The 16,099-nt window shown below is 42.2% G+C and overlaps 1 protein-coding gene across 1 annotated transcript; it reads right to left on the reverse strand.

The window, feature by feature from the left end:
- Positions 1-3,012: 3,012 nt before the first annotated feature.
- On the reverse strand, positions 3,013-15,426 carry rab4b (RAB4B, member RAS oncogene family). Its single transcript, XM_008113834.3, has 8 exons — positions 15,241-15,426; positions 10,901-10,981; positions 8,903-9,017; positions 8,584-8,646; positions 7,727-7,881; positions 7,017-7,112; positions 6,124-6,276; positions 3,013-5,265 (listed from the first exon to the last, which is right to left on the reverse strand). Exons 1-7 carry the CDS (start codon positions 15,254-15,256, stop codon positions 6,161-6,163), a joined length of 642 nt encoding a protein of 213 aa, XP_008112041.1. The 5' UTR covers positions 15,257-15,426; the 3' UTR covers positions 3,013-5,265; positions 6,124-6,160.
- Positions 15,427-16,099: the final 673 nt, after the last annotated feature.

Genomic DNA, 16,099 nt, shown 5'->3' on the forward strand with positions numbered 1-16,099 from the left:
CATAAACTGATTCATATGTGTGTTTACAGATGTTTTCAAATCACCCAATATAAGATGACCCTATTTGTTTCACTGCAAAAGGAAGCACAGCCAAGCTAGGAGAGTTTGCAGCAGTTTGAGCTTACAGTACCTAGTAGTCTTTCATCCAAGAACTAACCAGGACTGACCCTGCTTAGCTTCCAAAATCAGACAAGATCTGGTTCTTGTGTGTGTGTGTGTGTTCCTTCAAGTCACCCCTTGAATTTCAGTTTTCTGAGGCAAGGAATTCCCAGCTGTATTTTTGTCAGATCCTCCAAAATGCATCTGGGTTTCATTGGTACTAACCAGAGCTGACCCTTAAGTTTCTATAGTGATTCTTATTAAGGCAGTGGTTCCCAACCTTTTGGGCCTCTAGGTATTTTAGACTTCAACTCTCTGAAATACCAGACAGCTTATCATATGTAAGGAACTGTGGGAGCTGAAGTCCAAAACACCCGGAGGACCAAAAGTTGGGAACCAATGCTTTAAGATGTTTAGGTTTTCTCAAGACTTTTAGGGCCATATCTTCTAGCAGTTTTCCTTCTCAAGTATCCTGCACACCATGCTGTATAAACGCAACCTCTTTTTAAAGATTCTCATTGTGAAAAGAAAGCAGGGTGAGATGTGATTAAATATGTCTTGTGGTGTGCAAGAATGCTGTTTTTAGCAAAAATAAGATGGGATTAAGGTGTTATCACCAGGTGCAAGATACGAGATACATTATTTAGCTGAGAGGCCCTTCATTATCATTTGAGCAACAGGCCCCTATCGGTAGATTTAGGATTTGCTAATTCAGGACCCTCCTAGGCCGAGACCTGGAGACATCAGGTCATGTCATTAAGTGTTATGAATCGATTACCAACTGTAGTTACTCACCTATAGAATCAGGAACATTTAATTTCACCTACTGACTTATTTCCCCACCAAGACATCTCAGCAGAAATGTTCCAAGTCCCCGGTTATTCAGTTAGTCCCAGGCCACCTGACATGCTAACTGCTTGACCAGTGTAGTTGATGACAGGTTTGAAAGACTTTTCTTCAAAGTATTTAACCATCTGTTTTGCTCGGATTCTTTTGCTTTGGGCGGGACCCATTCATCAGCCTAGCCAGATGGTTTTCCATTCTGGTGCCCAAAGACATTATTGTGGTTCTCGGAGGAACCCAGCTTCTGTGTTTGAGATAAAGAGGCCACTGTAAAATATGTGCTTGATAAAATGGAAAGCAGTAGGAAAAGCGTGAATCAATCCTCTGGTAGTGCATTGATTCACTCAAGGAATCCACATCAGCCTTGAGTTTGTAACACTGAGCAGAGCTGTTGATGATCCCCAGTCTTGGACGTCTTTCATTCATCATGATCATGTCACAGTGGAGGACAGCTAATAATAACAAATGTGCTTTCAGCTCACCCAGCTGTCATAAGAATTTCTTAGGCAAGGAACATTCAGAGGTGGTTTGGCTGTATAGCCCTTCCTTTAAAAGGTCCAATTGTACCCAGGACACTGTTGGCTGGCTTTACATATACTTTTCATGATTGTAGGGAGTCACATAATTTTCTCGACTTCCCAATAGTTTTGAGCCATAGTTTGAGGACAGACATTGCTTTTGGTATTAAAACCATGCACCAGGAAATTGGAGAATTAAGTAGGACCCTGCTCCTTTGGTCTCTTTTGAGTAGGAGGGCAATGATGCCTCTTTGCAGAACTCTGCCCAAGTCAATCCCCTGCTGCCACCCTTTCTCTTGGATTTTCAAAGAGAAAGGCATGGTTCCTTATGCTAACAGTGCAGGATGGGGATTAATCGGACATCTCAGGAACAGCCAAGCTTTATGACAAGCCTGCTAAGATGTTTAAAAGATTAAAAGGTGGAACCAATTGTTCTGATGTAGACAGAACATTATGGAGTATTACTAAATCTCAAAAGGTTACAATAAGGGCTATACAGAAAAAGGTGGCCAAGGGGCTGGGGCCAAGCAGTGGCCATGTTTAATGCAATTTAGCTTCCAAAAAGACCCAACCCCAAGGTGAGTTGAAAACAAGGGAACATAATAGGCGTATGAAATTATGCTTTGGTGTGTTCGGAAATATATGGGGGTTCTATGTTTTATAATACCAGAAACCAGTTGAAGTCACCCAAGGAAATTAAATGGTGGGAGATTCATGGCAAGAACAAAGAAGTGGAAATGGAAGAACAAAGTGGGTAGTTAAACTGTGAAAATCGTAGGTAATGACATTTTTAGAAAGGGACTAGGCAAAAGCAGTTCCAATTGCTATTGGCTATGAAGCAGTATCTTTTTGTTCTGTTGTGTGCAATTCGACTGATGCTGACCTCATAAGAGAGTTTTCTTTCCAAGATTTATTCAAAAGGTTTGCCATCTCCTCGCTTCTAAGGCCAGGTATGTGACTTGCCTAAGGTCACTCAGTGGGTTTGCGTTGCTGGGCGGTTTGGACCTTGGTCTTTTGGAGTCCTAGTCCAACTCTAAAACCACTATACTGTGCCTACAGACAACATGCTCCCAGTCAAACAAAGGGAAAATTTCTCTCCATATCAACTGCTGAGGAGCATAAGCAGACAAGTCGTCTTGCTGGGCTTCTCTCGGGGGCATCCACTTAGTGTGGGAAACATGATACTGGACTAGAGAAGGCTGTGTAGCCTATCCAGAACAGCTCTTCCCAGAACAGAAACAGACCACTGCTGTCTTAAGGCTGCACCTGTGAGCTTTCCAAAAGCGGCTGGCTGGCTGACAGAAATGGAGGTACGTTCAGAAAAGAATTCAATGTGTTCCGAAAGGGAGGAGGTAGAACTACAGAATGGAAGCCTGAAGAACATCCTGGGATCTTGATTCCTCAGAGACAAGCATTTGGGTTGTCACAGAGGCAGCCTTGTGTACGTGGCAAGCAATGGAGATGCTCCTTGGCTCTGAAACCTGCCCACCATTCTGTCCCTTGGCCAGAAAGAGGAAGGAGAAGAGGAAAAAAATGCACCATCAGGCTCACGTTTGGAAAAGAAAACAAAAGAGAACACTTTATGTCTGAGAATCATTTCACAGCCTTAAATTGGAGGGAATGTTTGCATCACGAGAAGAAAAAACAGAGGATCTGCTTTGTAACAGTCAGCGACTCAACCCCAGATTAAAAGCAACCGTATCCAAATTTCCCCAGCCTATCCCTTAAGGGAGATTACAAGAAATCGGGAAGGAAGTGGTTTGTAGAAGGATTTGGAGCAGGGAACGCAGATTTGGGGCACAGATAAGGTGACAGTGGGCTCCTACCCTGACACGAAGTAATAAATAACAAAGTTAAACATTACACTTTTAAGAAACAACAACAAAGAACCATCCAAACTAGACTTCCTCTTGGACATAGATTGGGGCGTGCTTAAATAAAGGAACTGACAAAAAGTGTGGGGTGGGGTGAAGAATAATCTTGTAATCTTAGCCCATAAGGCATGCAAGAAGTATCAGAAAGGAAGAAGAGCAGAACGGACTCTGCAAATCAAACCAAGTGTCTCTCTGTCCTCTTCTCCTTTTCTTCACTATCAAACAGGACTAGAAGGTGCCCGAGTGTCCAGTCGGCCACCCAACTCCATATTCATTTTGGTCTATTTGTCCCAACAGTGCCTCTTTGCCTAATGACCGTTTCCAAAGGAACACAATCTTATTATGACAACTGGCACCCTGCCACGGCCCCAGAGGGCACAGTGGAAATACAGACCAACTTGTGGAAAAGCAGCAATCAAAGAAAGGCATCCTTGTGTGCAAGACTGGACAGACAAACAAGTCCCAGGGTGGCAGCTACTGGCCAAAAGAGGAGGGATGGCACTGGATACCACAAACTGGCTGTGAGACAAGGAAGATCCCACCTGGCAGAGAAAATTCCTTATTCGCTGTCATACCCTACAGACCCAAACCGCTAGTGCTCTTTGGCTCCCATGAAGCCCATCCAACTACCGAACAGCTGTGAATGGCAGTTTGTAACTATACAGCTGAATCTGAAGGACAGAGTTGGAAATTTTATTCCTTTTCAGACACTTACAAAACTAAGCTCCATCCGAGAGCAAAGAAAAAAAAGAAGCAACTGGGCCTTAAAAACTCACAAGCGTTCACAGAGGTGCCTGGTCAAAGGTTTTAAGGCACAGGAGCTTGACAGCACACTGGAATCTCAGAAAACGCCAGCTGATGGCTGTAAAGGCCTCCAGGGAAGGACAAACATGTTATGTCCACCTCCTTCCTCCACTATGAGAGACATGATCACATATGCAATGTTTCCTGCTCAAAAGGTCTAAGATCCTTATTAGAAGTGCTCACAGACCAAACCGGGAACTTCCAGCAAACAGTAACAACTGATTCAGCACACAACCCCAGGCACACAATGCCATTTCTCTTTCAGCCGGGGAGAGGGGATAACATGGGACTGGGGATAGCGAGAAAGTGCCTGAAAACCGTACAAACTTATAGCTTTTTAAAAAACCAAACAGAGGAGATATCTTCAGAGAAGTGGTACCAAAGAATCAAACAAAAACACAATAGGACCTAGTGTGAATAGAAATTTAGACTCATCACTGGAAATGCTATGAGGGAGGAGAAGAGGGGTCTTTTGGTTTTGCCACCAAGGCAGAATATTCAGAAATAGCTGGAAGGGGATAGCATCTGAGGATCCCCAGAAATGTTTTGTGCACTTTCACATATACGGGAGGGGGGGACATGGCAACTTCTCCTACAAAGATGGAATGAAGGTTTACACTTAAGAGAGGAGAAATGAAATATCTCCAAAATGACCCAAGTGCCCCCTTTTTCACCCCCTAAAACCACAATCATATTATGTTGCCATATTAAGTCAAAAGCAGTTGAGTGCAGAAGAGGATGAGGGAGCTGAGGAGGCCGATTCTTTCTGGGGTTCCCCACCACCTTTTATGAGCCTGTTGCTCTGGACGTCAAAGCCATCACAGTCACAGAGAGCCAGAAGAAGGGGCTTGGCCTTCAGCATAGAAAAGGGACCAGAGTCCACCGAAGCCAGAGTCTCCCTTGCACACCTCCTGCGTGGAAGCCTGTGTCTGAGAACTTAACTTGCAAAGCATTCCATCCGGATGCGAGGCAAAAAGGAAGGGGAGGGCGGTGACAGCATGGAGATGGAGCCAGGTTCCTTGCAAAGGCTCAAGAGAGCTTCGGCCAACAAGACACGTAGTCCTGGGGAATGGAACGGAAGAAAGTGCTTCATACAGCCCTGGGTCCAGCGCAACTGAATTCCAGCACTGAGGGTTGGAAGAGACAAAAGGGAGCGGGGAAGAGGAGAAATCAGAACAGTCAGGAAAAGAACCCAAGGGGTATATACTTCATGAGTGACTCGCCTGAGATGCTCTTCCCAACCCGTTAAAGAACCCCTTAACAAACTGAAGACTGGTTTTCACTGAGGCAGTAGGCCTTGTAAGAGACTGTATAATTTCAGGCTGGAGCGGGGCAAGGAAAACTGACATGAACAAATGCTCATCCATACCAAAGCAAACCCAAAACATGTGCCTTCCATGCAGCTTTAGCCCCACATCCAAAACCATGAGTCCACCCAACAGTGAAAAATTCTCATTTTTAAAAAACTTTTTTGGGCAAGGTTTTGGAGCAAGTAGTGACCTTGCAACAGATTATCTAGATCCATTTCAGTTTGGTTTCAAGTCTAGTCATAGAACGGAGACAGCTTTGGTCGCCTTGGTAGATAATCTGTGTAGAGAATTCAACAGGGGTAGTGTGTCACTGTTCTCTTGGACCTCTCAGCGGCCTTCAATACCATCAACCATGGTATCCTTCTCAGTTGCCTGGCTGAGATGGGACTTGGAGACACCGTTTTGCAGTGGCTCCATTCCTTCCTAGAAGGTTGTACCCAGATGGTGGTGTTCGGGGATGCCTGCTCAGCCTTATGACCGTTGTCTTGTGGGGTCCTGCAGGGTTCAGTTCTGTCCCCCACATTGTTTAACATCCACATGAAGCCACTGGGAAAGATCATCAGGAGTTCTGGAGTTCAGTGCCATCTCTACACAAACTCCCACAAACCCAGGAGTAAGACTCCCACAAACCCAGGGCTATAGCATTCTCCACACCACATCCCTGACCAGGTTTACCTCGCAAGACAGTTTTCAGCATGCTTGAATTTTGGCTCTAGCAGTTGCATTGTTGTCGGGTCTGTGCTTGGGTTCCTCGGGGTTGCCGCAGTTGCCTCAAGGAAGCATCCCCGTACTGGATGCCTGAGCCCATCCGCTCTGGATCCAGCTCACCTGGAAGGTTAAGAAGGGGGAGGGATAGTCACAAACACAATCACATTAGGCTTTAGATGCTCCTTCCCTAACTTATAGAGTTGTCAGATTGAATACGGGACAAGTGATGTTTGAGAACACAGGTTGTTTCACTATCAAAAATGCTTATGGGTCATTCCATGCCAAGTAGTCTAAACCTTCCCACCATCATGTTTTCCAATTTTGTTCAAATTTTAGCTGCAGCGCCAGTCAGGTGTTAAACTCAGTTTCCCAAAATTGGAGGTCTCTAACTATAATAATTGCTGATCTAGACTCCCTTATCTGAAGGTCAGTCAGTCAGCATGCGCACGGCATTTAACAAAATGCCATTTTTGGGATCTAATAAAATTAGTAAAAGAAATGGCTAGTAAACTGAAATCCTGCACAGTTTTTTTCCTGCTGATTCTGATGAAATTAATTTTAAAATTACGTGTGTAAAATTCAGTCAAACAAGTTGACTCAAAGTGTGCATCAAAATGTGTCGCAACAAATTTTGACCAATATTCAGACTGCAACAATTACCATGCAAAAGAAGATACGAACTTGAAATGTTGACCAAGCATTATGCTTGTGCTGGATTTGCAACTACTTAGAAAACTGTCACATAGATACACATGTTTCAGAGCTATTAATATTACAAGGCAAAACTATTTTCACCCAAACTTGGGGAGTGGGAGGTGCATTTTCTTTTGGACTCAAGATAGGAAATGATCGAGACGCACCTGATTCAATTTTGTTCAGTATAGTCCGAGCACATTTTAGGAAAGCTTCTTCTACATTCTCCCCGGTCAAGGCGCTGGTCTCAAGGAACATTAACTCTGTCACATACAATAAGCATTTGTTTAGTCATTCAAGTTCGAACCAAAGAGGGAGTGGGGCAAAAGTTCTCTCCTTCCAGCTCCAAAATGGGAACATGTTGATGGAAAACTCCCAAAAGAAGGGGCTAGGATAATTCATAAGTAGAAGTCATAATCATGCCAAGATTCTCTTGCCTCCCACAACTTCTTCCTTCTCCAAAATTGAGGGTTAGCTGCCTCATGAGGTTTGCATGTGATCATGGAGGTAGGCACAAAACACCATTACTCATTAACCAGTCAATGGGCACAATAATTAAGCAGCCTACAAGGAGAGCAAAGGCACGAGGAAGCAGCTTCTTAGCTCCAAAGCCATTTGACAAGACTCTAGCATCCCCTGCTGGACAAGAAAACTCCAGTCGAGCTTCTGCCACTAGAGGGACAGAACAAGGAGAACACAATGTACATAAACATCACTCAAAAAGTGACCATTTGTCAGCAGTCATTTTACAGTCTGGGAGGAACAGCTAAGCCCAACCAAGGGCAGGTGTGGTGAAGAAAACAACTGCTTGAACCAAACAGTCAGAACCCTTACTTCTGTCTTCCTCCCAGCATTTCCAACCCCTTGCAGAGCTTACCATTTTCCTGAGCAAAACGTGAAGCTTCCAAAAATGTAACTTCTCGGTCAGCATCCAGATCTTTCTTGTTGCCACAGAGAATGATGACTATGTTGGGGCTGGCTAGGGTCCGGGCATCTGTTAGCCAGTTTGTCAAGGCATTGTACGTCTCTCTGCTGCAGAAGACAAATTGGGCTTTTTCAGGCATGCAAAGAAGACAGAGAAGCCACCATTTCCTCCTGCAGCTAACTTGAAAGACAGTCTCCAGCTTCCTCCCTTCCAATATCATGAAGGGATCTCCCATTGCCCTCGATTGGAAGTGGGAAATGTCCAACCCTTGGTCTTTATACAGCCTTTTATAGTGGATTTTACAGCCTAGCAGTTCAGAGGGCCCTCGGGATGTCCCGGTAGCAGAAAATTGAGTCCAAGATCTGTGAGGTTGCTCTATTTGTCATACAAATGGCACAATAATTAAGGGCACATTCACTAACATCCCCTACTCCATGGGTCATTTTGTGTTTTTAAGAAATGGAAAAGGTCAAAGTCCATTCTAACAATCCATGGTAGGCTCCAAGTGAAGTGGAAGACGAGGCAAATAATAATAAATAAAAATAATAAACTTTATTTATAGACCACCCAATCTCCCTGAGGGGGACTCAGGGTGGTTTCTAAACATATGACAACCATTCAATGCCCAAAGAAAGCTATAAAAAAGTATACATCAAGACAAAGCACATTAGACAATATAAACAACCTAACTATACCTTAATAAACAAAATGACAACCAGCAGAGTAAGTCTAACAATGAAAAAAACAAAACAAAATAAAATAAAACATCATAAAATACAAAAAAATATAAAACTGAGTATGGGACGCACCTGGTGATGTCGTAGACCAAGAGCGCTCCTGCGGCCCCTCGGTAATAGCTTCTTGTTACTGACCTACAGGAAAAGAGAAGGCTTGTAAGAGCATCAAAGGCAGGATTCCAAAAATTCAGGACATCAGTTACAATGCCACTCAGTTGCCTTCCACACCAATATCCCCATAGCCACCATGGCTTGAAATAGAACTGTATTTTCTTTTTTAAACTGCCCAGTTGCTGGAATGTGATGCAAAGTGCCTCCAGTATTCACAATTGTAGAGAGGAACAATTGGGAAACTGTAGAGGGGAAATGCCACCTGGAATCTTTCCCTTACCTAAAGCGCTCTTGCCCAGCTGTATCCCAGATCTGGAGCTTCACCGTCTTGCCACCAACATTCACCACTTTTGATCCAAATTCCACCCCAATTGTATGATTGGAATCCTGCTTGACTGAATAAACACACACAAAAGGCGCAAAAGATAAATGAGTATTGGCCAGAGAGCACAGAGTGTTTTAAAATCCTCATGAAAACAACAGTTTAACTTGAGAGTTATTAAACACCACAAACATCTGACTTGGTTTTATAGTATTTATGTTTTTATTTGGTTTTTGTATATGATGTACTGCATTTTACCTGTTTGTATATGTGGCATTGAAGAATTTTGCTACTTTTGAGTCCCCTTCGGGTTGAGAAAAAGTGGGATATAAATATAGTAAATAAATAAATCTGACTTAAGGCTAAAGGGGCACTGGACCAGTGGACAGAGGGATGTAGGTGCTGAGATAAAAGAGAAGTGGTGGCAGCGTGAGGATGCAATTGTAGCACAATACTTAAGGAAGGCATCCTGTGAAGCTCTTTCATACCCCATTGCAGCACAGGAAGGAACTGGGGAAGTGCTTTTCCTTTCATCATCAATTCACTTCATGTGGAAGTTTTGAGTGTTTTGTTAAAAGAGCCTGTTTTTATGACCGAAGAAAACTCAATTTCCATTTATTTGCCTTATGCTTCAATGAAAAACAAAACAGTACAATGGTGCCTTGGTGCCAAGGTCTGCTTTTTGGATTAGAGGAATTGGGCATTTTCAAACTGTTTATGGTTAATTCCATCAATGCATGGAAGTCTGACTGTAAAAAAAAAACCAACTAGGAAAAACACAAGGACTTTTCTAAGAAGAACAAATCTTCTTGTTACAAGGACACATTGGAGAGATGTAGACATTGGCCACAGTTGAGAAGTGAGAGAATCAAAGCCACAAATATATCAATCTCTAAAAGCATGTCTGATAAGTTGCAAACTTTTATCTCAGATGCTGAGCTATTGAGCACTCAGAGCTGTTCTTAATTCTTCTTTCTCAGCTTCTCACCTAGACTCTTGAATTAACAATACTGCTGTACTTTACAAGGTTGGTGAAAAGTTTTTCATTGTGTAAATAATTTCTTACACAATGAGGTGGCATTCTATTGTACTATGTTATACTCATTTTATTAATTTCTTCCCAGTTTTCTAGATACTTCCAATTTATATTCCTATCTTGTGTTAGCCCTTCTCTCAGTTATGAGTCATCTGCAAACTTGATAAGGATTCCCTCCATCTAAGTCACTGATAAAAACCTTGAAGACAAATGGCTCTAGGACAAACCCGAGGCACTCTAATAGAGATGTCTTTCCAGTCTGAAGTACAGCCATTGATGATTACTCTTTCAGCATGGCTTTCCAACCAATTATGGGTCTATCTGACATGATTCCCATTTACTAATCAAAATATTACGGGGGACTTTACCAAATGTTTTTTGTGAAATGAATGACTTTCACAGCATTTCCACCTTGGTGTTGTCAAACATTCTGCAGTGGTTCTGGACAAGATAAGAGATCAATATGCTACATATTCTTTTTCTTGAGACATAGATATATTTCTGTCTCCTCCCCTCCAAGAAATAATATCTTATAAGAACTGTTTCAAAATCAAGTGAACAGATGCATTAGAAGCACACAGAGAACATTCAGTTCAGGCAGACAACATCTCTACCACTGTTAGAACTGTAGTTGGAGGAATGAGAAAAGGGCTTTTTTCCTGCTGTGGAACTCAGCCTATCCAATTAATTCCATGGAAGAATATTATCCAGATCCCTGCTTTTAAAATGGCATTCATTTAATGCCACTTTGTTTCACCGCTCCTGCATTTTAAGTCTTGGCAATGCTTATTTGTTTCTATCTATCATGGCTTTGTTTAGATTGTATGTCAAGTGGTTTCCATTATACTGCCTTTTATTTTTAATTTCTTGTATACCACATGTGGTATAGCATTTGATACAGATTAAAAAAAACAACTCACATTTGTTTTCAATGAATTGATGCAGGAGGCAGGATTTTCCCGTTCCAGCACTTCCAATTACCAGGAATTTGAAGAGAAAATCTGGAAGGAGATCAAAAAATAGCCTCATGATGACAAGACACTCCAAAAGCAGGAAACAATCAGTAAGAGAAAGGACTCTGGAAATGAACACTATCCTGAACAAGGCTGATGTTCACTAGCATTACAGAAAAGCAGAAGGTTCCAGACATTTCGAGACTTAAAAAAAGTTCAAAACTGAAACCCAAAGCCACTGGTGAAAAGATACATGTTGAGCAACCCTTATTCAGAAATCTGAAGTACTTCAAAATCCAATATTGTCCACAGGAGAGGCTGAGATGGTCCAGTGTATACAAACTTTGTTTCATATACTGATATTATATAAAATTACTTTCAGGCTGGGTATATAGGAAACATAAATGAAATGCATGTTTAGATCTAGGCCTCCTATATAAAATACCTCTGTATGCACATATATGCAGATGCAGGAATTTCACCCCAACCCCTAAATCTGAAATCTATAACACTTCTGGTTATATAAGGCATACTCAACCTTGCAATAATCTCAAACTGAGATCTTCATTCTCCTTCAAAAAGTATCACCATTTCCTTCAGGTAAAAGATTTCAGCATTTTTTGAATGCCCTGGGGAGAAGCCTAGGCTCCCAGAAAGCTAAAGTCTGCTCAATCTTGGCTGCAAATGAGGCAAGAGGATTTTTATATAGGCAACCATTTTCTCTAAGAGATACACAAGATGGATGAAGGAAATGTTAGCATTATGGTAGTCACCCAAGGCTGGAATCACAAGCCAAGTTTCCAAGCACTAACTTCTTGACAAGAGTTGGAGACTTTCTTGGTGTTCAGGAACAGAAGGGGCTATGTACAGAACCAAGGGCTGCTGCCACAAAACACTAACTGAATTGGTTTAGGATGCAGAATTTAAATGTCAATTCCTTACAATAGAACTCCATGGCACCCTTAAATCAGGCTACCTCATTGAGACATCTTTCATTCACCAGACTGCTTTGCCAGCTGTGTGAAGAGGACTAGAAATGTAGTGATTATATATAAAAATCCAGGCAGGGGAACACTGAAAGAAGAAATTAAATTAACAGGACAGAAAACTGTGAGTGTGATACAAAAGAAGTATTTTTAGATACATATTTTAAGGCAGTCATGCTGGCCACATGACCTTGGAGGTGTCTACAGACAACGCTGGCTCTTCGGCTTAGAAATGGAGATGAGCACAAACCCCCAGAGTCAGACACGACTGGACTTAATGTCAGGGGAAAACCTTTACTTTTATCTATTCTAAGGTATGGGTTTCCACTCCAGAGAATAAACAAGGTCACACCAAACATGATATAGTGTAGAATATGCCTGTCTCCTCTTCCCTCTTAGGCCCCTTCCACACAGCTGAGTAAAATCCCACATTATCTGCTTTGAACTGGAATATATGGCAGCATGGACTCAGATAACCCAGTTCAAAGCAGATACTGTGGATTATTCTGCCTTAATACTCTGGGCTATATGGCTGTGCAGAAGGGCCCTTAGAGAAGTCATCTTTGCTGCTATAGGACTTTTATAGTGTTCTATGAGGTTTTAATAAAGATGGTTTGAGAGGCATTAGTTCCAAAACTGTCTAAAACAGGACCACCTCAGTACCAAGATCAATGTGAACAATCCTGCTAAGCTATTCATTGTCTCTCTTCAATGGTTTGTACACAACATAAATTCATATAACACACCCATCCAGGGCATAGATATAAAAACTTTTCAACCTAGCCATAAAAGCAGGCAGGAGTTCACAAGCACCAATCCAGTTTATATGGAAAGAGGCACACCCTAAAAGAATCAACACCCCCACAGTTTAAGATAAGACTGACTTTATTCAGTCTATCTCTGACCCAAGATTCATTTTCCTGCTTTGTGTATTAGGAAAATATTTGAGGAGCTGTTGCTGCAAAGCTACGTGAGAAGCAAACAACCAAGGACAGCTAGGGATTTTTTCTCTCTCTCAAAACACAAAGATGACAAAGATTTTAAAAGTTATTAATTATTTTATTGACAGTATGTCTCCCAATCCAGAAGGCTCCCAAAACAATAAATTTATAACACATTAAAACGCCCTTTAAAAGCTCCTAAAAGTAGTTGACTCTTAGTATCCAGTTTTTTAAAACAATTAAAACAATAATTTTGAACACTGAATGTTATACAGCTATCAAAATCATCACCTTGCCTTCACAAAAATCCTGCCAGATCACAATCCACCCCAATAAGTCATTTGCCCCTTAAACATTCCTCAATGCCCACGATATTTCTAGTTTTCTGCTTTTGCATCAAAGTTGGCTTTGATCTCTGTAACATCCTAAAAAGTGAATCAAATCCCTATAAAACTGTAGCAGCAGCATTCATGTGATTGCAGTGCATGTCCCACACTATACCACACCCTTCATTTTCTACCCACAGGCCAACAGCAACAGAATGTACACTTTTAAGGTCTATATTTGTTGACTGCATACCGTCAAAGCACCAGCCCATTCAGATTAAATAGTCCCATGTCTAGAAGCTAGCCCACCAATTTAATGGGACAGGTTTGCACAGTACATGCTGCAGAAACTGAAGAATCTGGTTTCTTGCAATGTAGCAACTGTTAAGATGTTTTCATTTATGTTTCCCAAGAGTGCTGTCTTCTCAAGTAGAACTTTTAACATTAACAGGGGACTAAATTAGAGACTTATTCCAACTTTACAACTGCATTAAATCTACAAACCATACCTTTCTCTTTCACCCATTTTAAATTACATCCTCTTTCCTCTCAGTGCTGCAAAATTCCCAGTTTCATAAGTGTTCTAGATCAAACTGGTGCAGAACCGGTATAGTTTGGTATACAGGAGAATGTGTTTATTGTTGTAACACTTTGAAAAATTATTCACTTAGCTAAGATCCTTATCTGTCATGGAACCAGTACTCTGGTGCTGGATCTGGCTCACCTACCAAGTTGGCAATAAGGGTATAATTATCAGGAGACTGCCAATAAATAACATGTGTCCTGGTATTTCATTCAACAACAGGAATTTCCAAGATCTAAAGCCTCTATTTGCTTGTCTTACATGGGGGGAGGGGGGGGACAAAAACCTGGCCTAATGGAATGTGATGAGGGTGATTAGTGGGGAGCTGAAGTATTTCCTCCGCAAACAGGATATAATTATGATCTAAGTTTCTTCATCCTGCCTTCTTCAATTTATGAGCTCAGGAGAGGAATCGGAAGGGCTTTAAAGATGCCCACCCAGCAATAATCCTTCAAGTCCGGTTTGCAAAATATGAAAACAAATAGAAGGGCTCTTCAGCTGCAAACCAATGAAACACAATCAGTTTGTGTGTGTGGTTAAACGGAAATTAACTAGGGGTTTGTTTCACAGCTTTGATGCGGCTTTTCTGATGGTTACAACAAACATCACTTTAGGCATGAAAAGGAAAAGAGCAAAGGTTTTGGTGCCATACATTGCTGTGGGAAAAACAAGCAGTTATCTGGGCTAGCATTTGGTCCACTACATTTGGCAGTGTAGACTCATATAATCCAGTTCAAAGCAGATAACGTGGATTGTCTGCTTTGGTAATCTACAGATTATATGGCAATGTAGATTCATATAATCCAGTTCTGAACAGATAATGTGGATTCTTTTCTTTGATCTGGATTATATGGCAGTGTAGACTCATATAATCCTGTTTGAAGCAGATAAAAAAGAATTCTCTGATTTGAACAACTGGATTATATGGCAGTGTAGAAAGGGGCCTGAGGTCCTTTTGGATCCTGAAAGCTGACTTTGAGTGAGTCACACTCTCTCAACCTCAGAGGAAGACCAGGACAATTCTCTTCTGAACAAATATTGTTCAAAAAACCCTGTGAGTCATAACACAAAAGGCGTGTTGTTGTTGTTTTCCTAGTATTGGCAATGAGTAGATATGAAACCTATTTTTAAAGCAGGCATGGGCAGAATTGGGCCTTCCAGGTGTTTTGGACTTCAACTCCCACCATTCCTAACAGCCTTAAGCGGCTGAGGGGAAAAGGGCCTGAAGCTGTTAGGAATGGTGGGAGTTGAAGTCCAAAACACCTGGAAGGCCCAATTCTGCCCATGCCTGCTTTAAAGGGAGAAACAAAGAGTCCAGCAAACCCAGCAGCCCTTCCCCATTTCTCACTAAGGCAACACTAAACCTCCTCGTGATTCCTTCAGGCCTCCCAGAAGACAGGCCCCAGTCTTAGCTTTCAATATAGACACCCATATTTAGCTTAAGACCCTTCCCCCCCCCCCCCCTCTTTACCATAAGTCTCAGACATGGCTGACTCGGTGGGAGGGAGGCAGCCCCTCTCCTCTTTCCTCTCCTCCTCCTCCTCTTCCCGTCTTTTCTTCTCTGACTGAGGCGGCTGCTGCTCCTGGGAACGACTCTCAAAACATGGCGGCGCCCAGGGAGCCGGCCAATATGGCGGCCGCCGGGAGACGAGGCGTTTCCGGGTTGTCGCTCCTCTCGGCGTCGCTCGGCCTGACGTCACGTGCAGAAAAGACAACCGGGCGCCGCGTTTAGCCACGCCCCCTCTGCTTCTTCTATATGCGAACGCGTTGACACAGCGCCCCCTAGCGTTCAAAGGGCAGAATGCGCTGAGGCGGAACACAAACTTAGAAATAGTTTCCATAACCTTTGTGTTTTGAAAACCTGGCAACACTATCAGATACACTGATGAATTATTTCCTTTTGGCACCTCTTGTCCTCTTTTTGATACAGTTTTGCTTAGAAATCCTAAATCACTTGCTTCCCACAATAGTCCTCTTATTAATTCCAGAGCTGATTAGAAACAATAAATCAATATAGAAAGCTCTAGTGTGGCTAAATTTTGAGAATTGGACTTCCTTCTGCTTTGCTCTCAATGTAAGCTGTTTCAGGTGGAAAATGCACTCATGCTGTAAAAATAACAAGACATAGTAAAGTATACAGCCGATGATTTGGAGATTTTGGGTGCATCTACACCAGGCTTGGGCAAACTTCAGCCCTCCAGGTGTTTTGGACTTCAACTCCTACAATTCCTAACAGCACTGGCTGTTAGGAATTGTGGGAGGAAATTTGTCCATGCCTAATCTGCACTGTAGAATTAATGCAATTTGATACCATTTTAACTGCCATGGCT

Source organism: Anolis carolinensis, unplaced genomic scaffold (genome assembly GCF_035594765.1).
Source record: "Anolis carolinensis isolate JA03-04 unplaced genomic scaffold, rAnoCar3.1.pri scaffold_10, whole genome shotgun sequence".
NCBI classification, from domain to species: domain Eukaryota; kingdom Metazoa; phylum Chordata; class Lepidosauria; order Squamata; family Dactyloidae; genus Anolis; species Anolis carolinensis.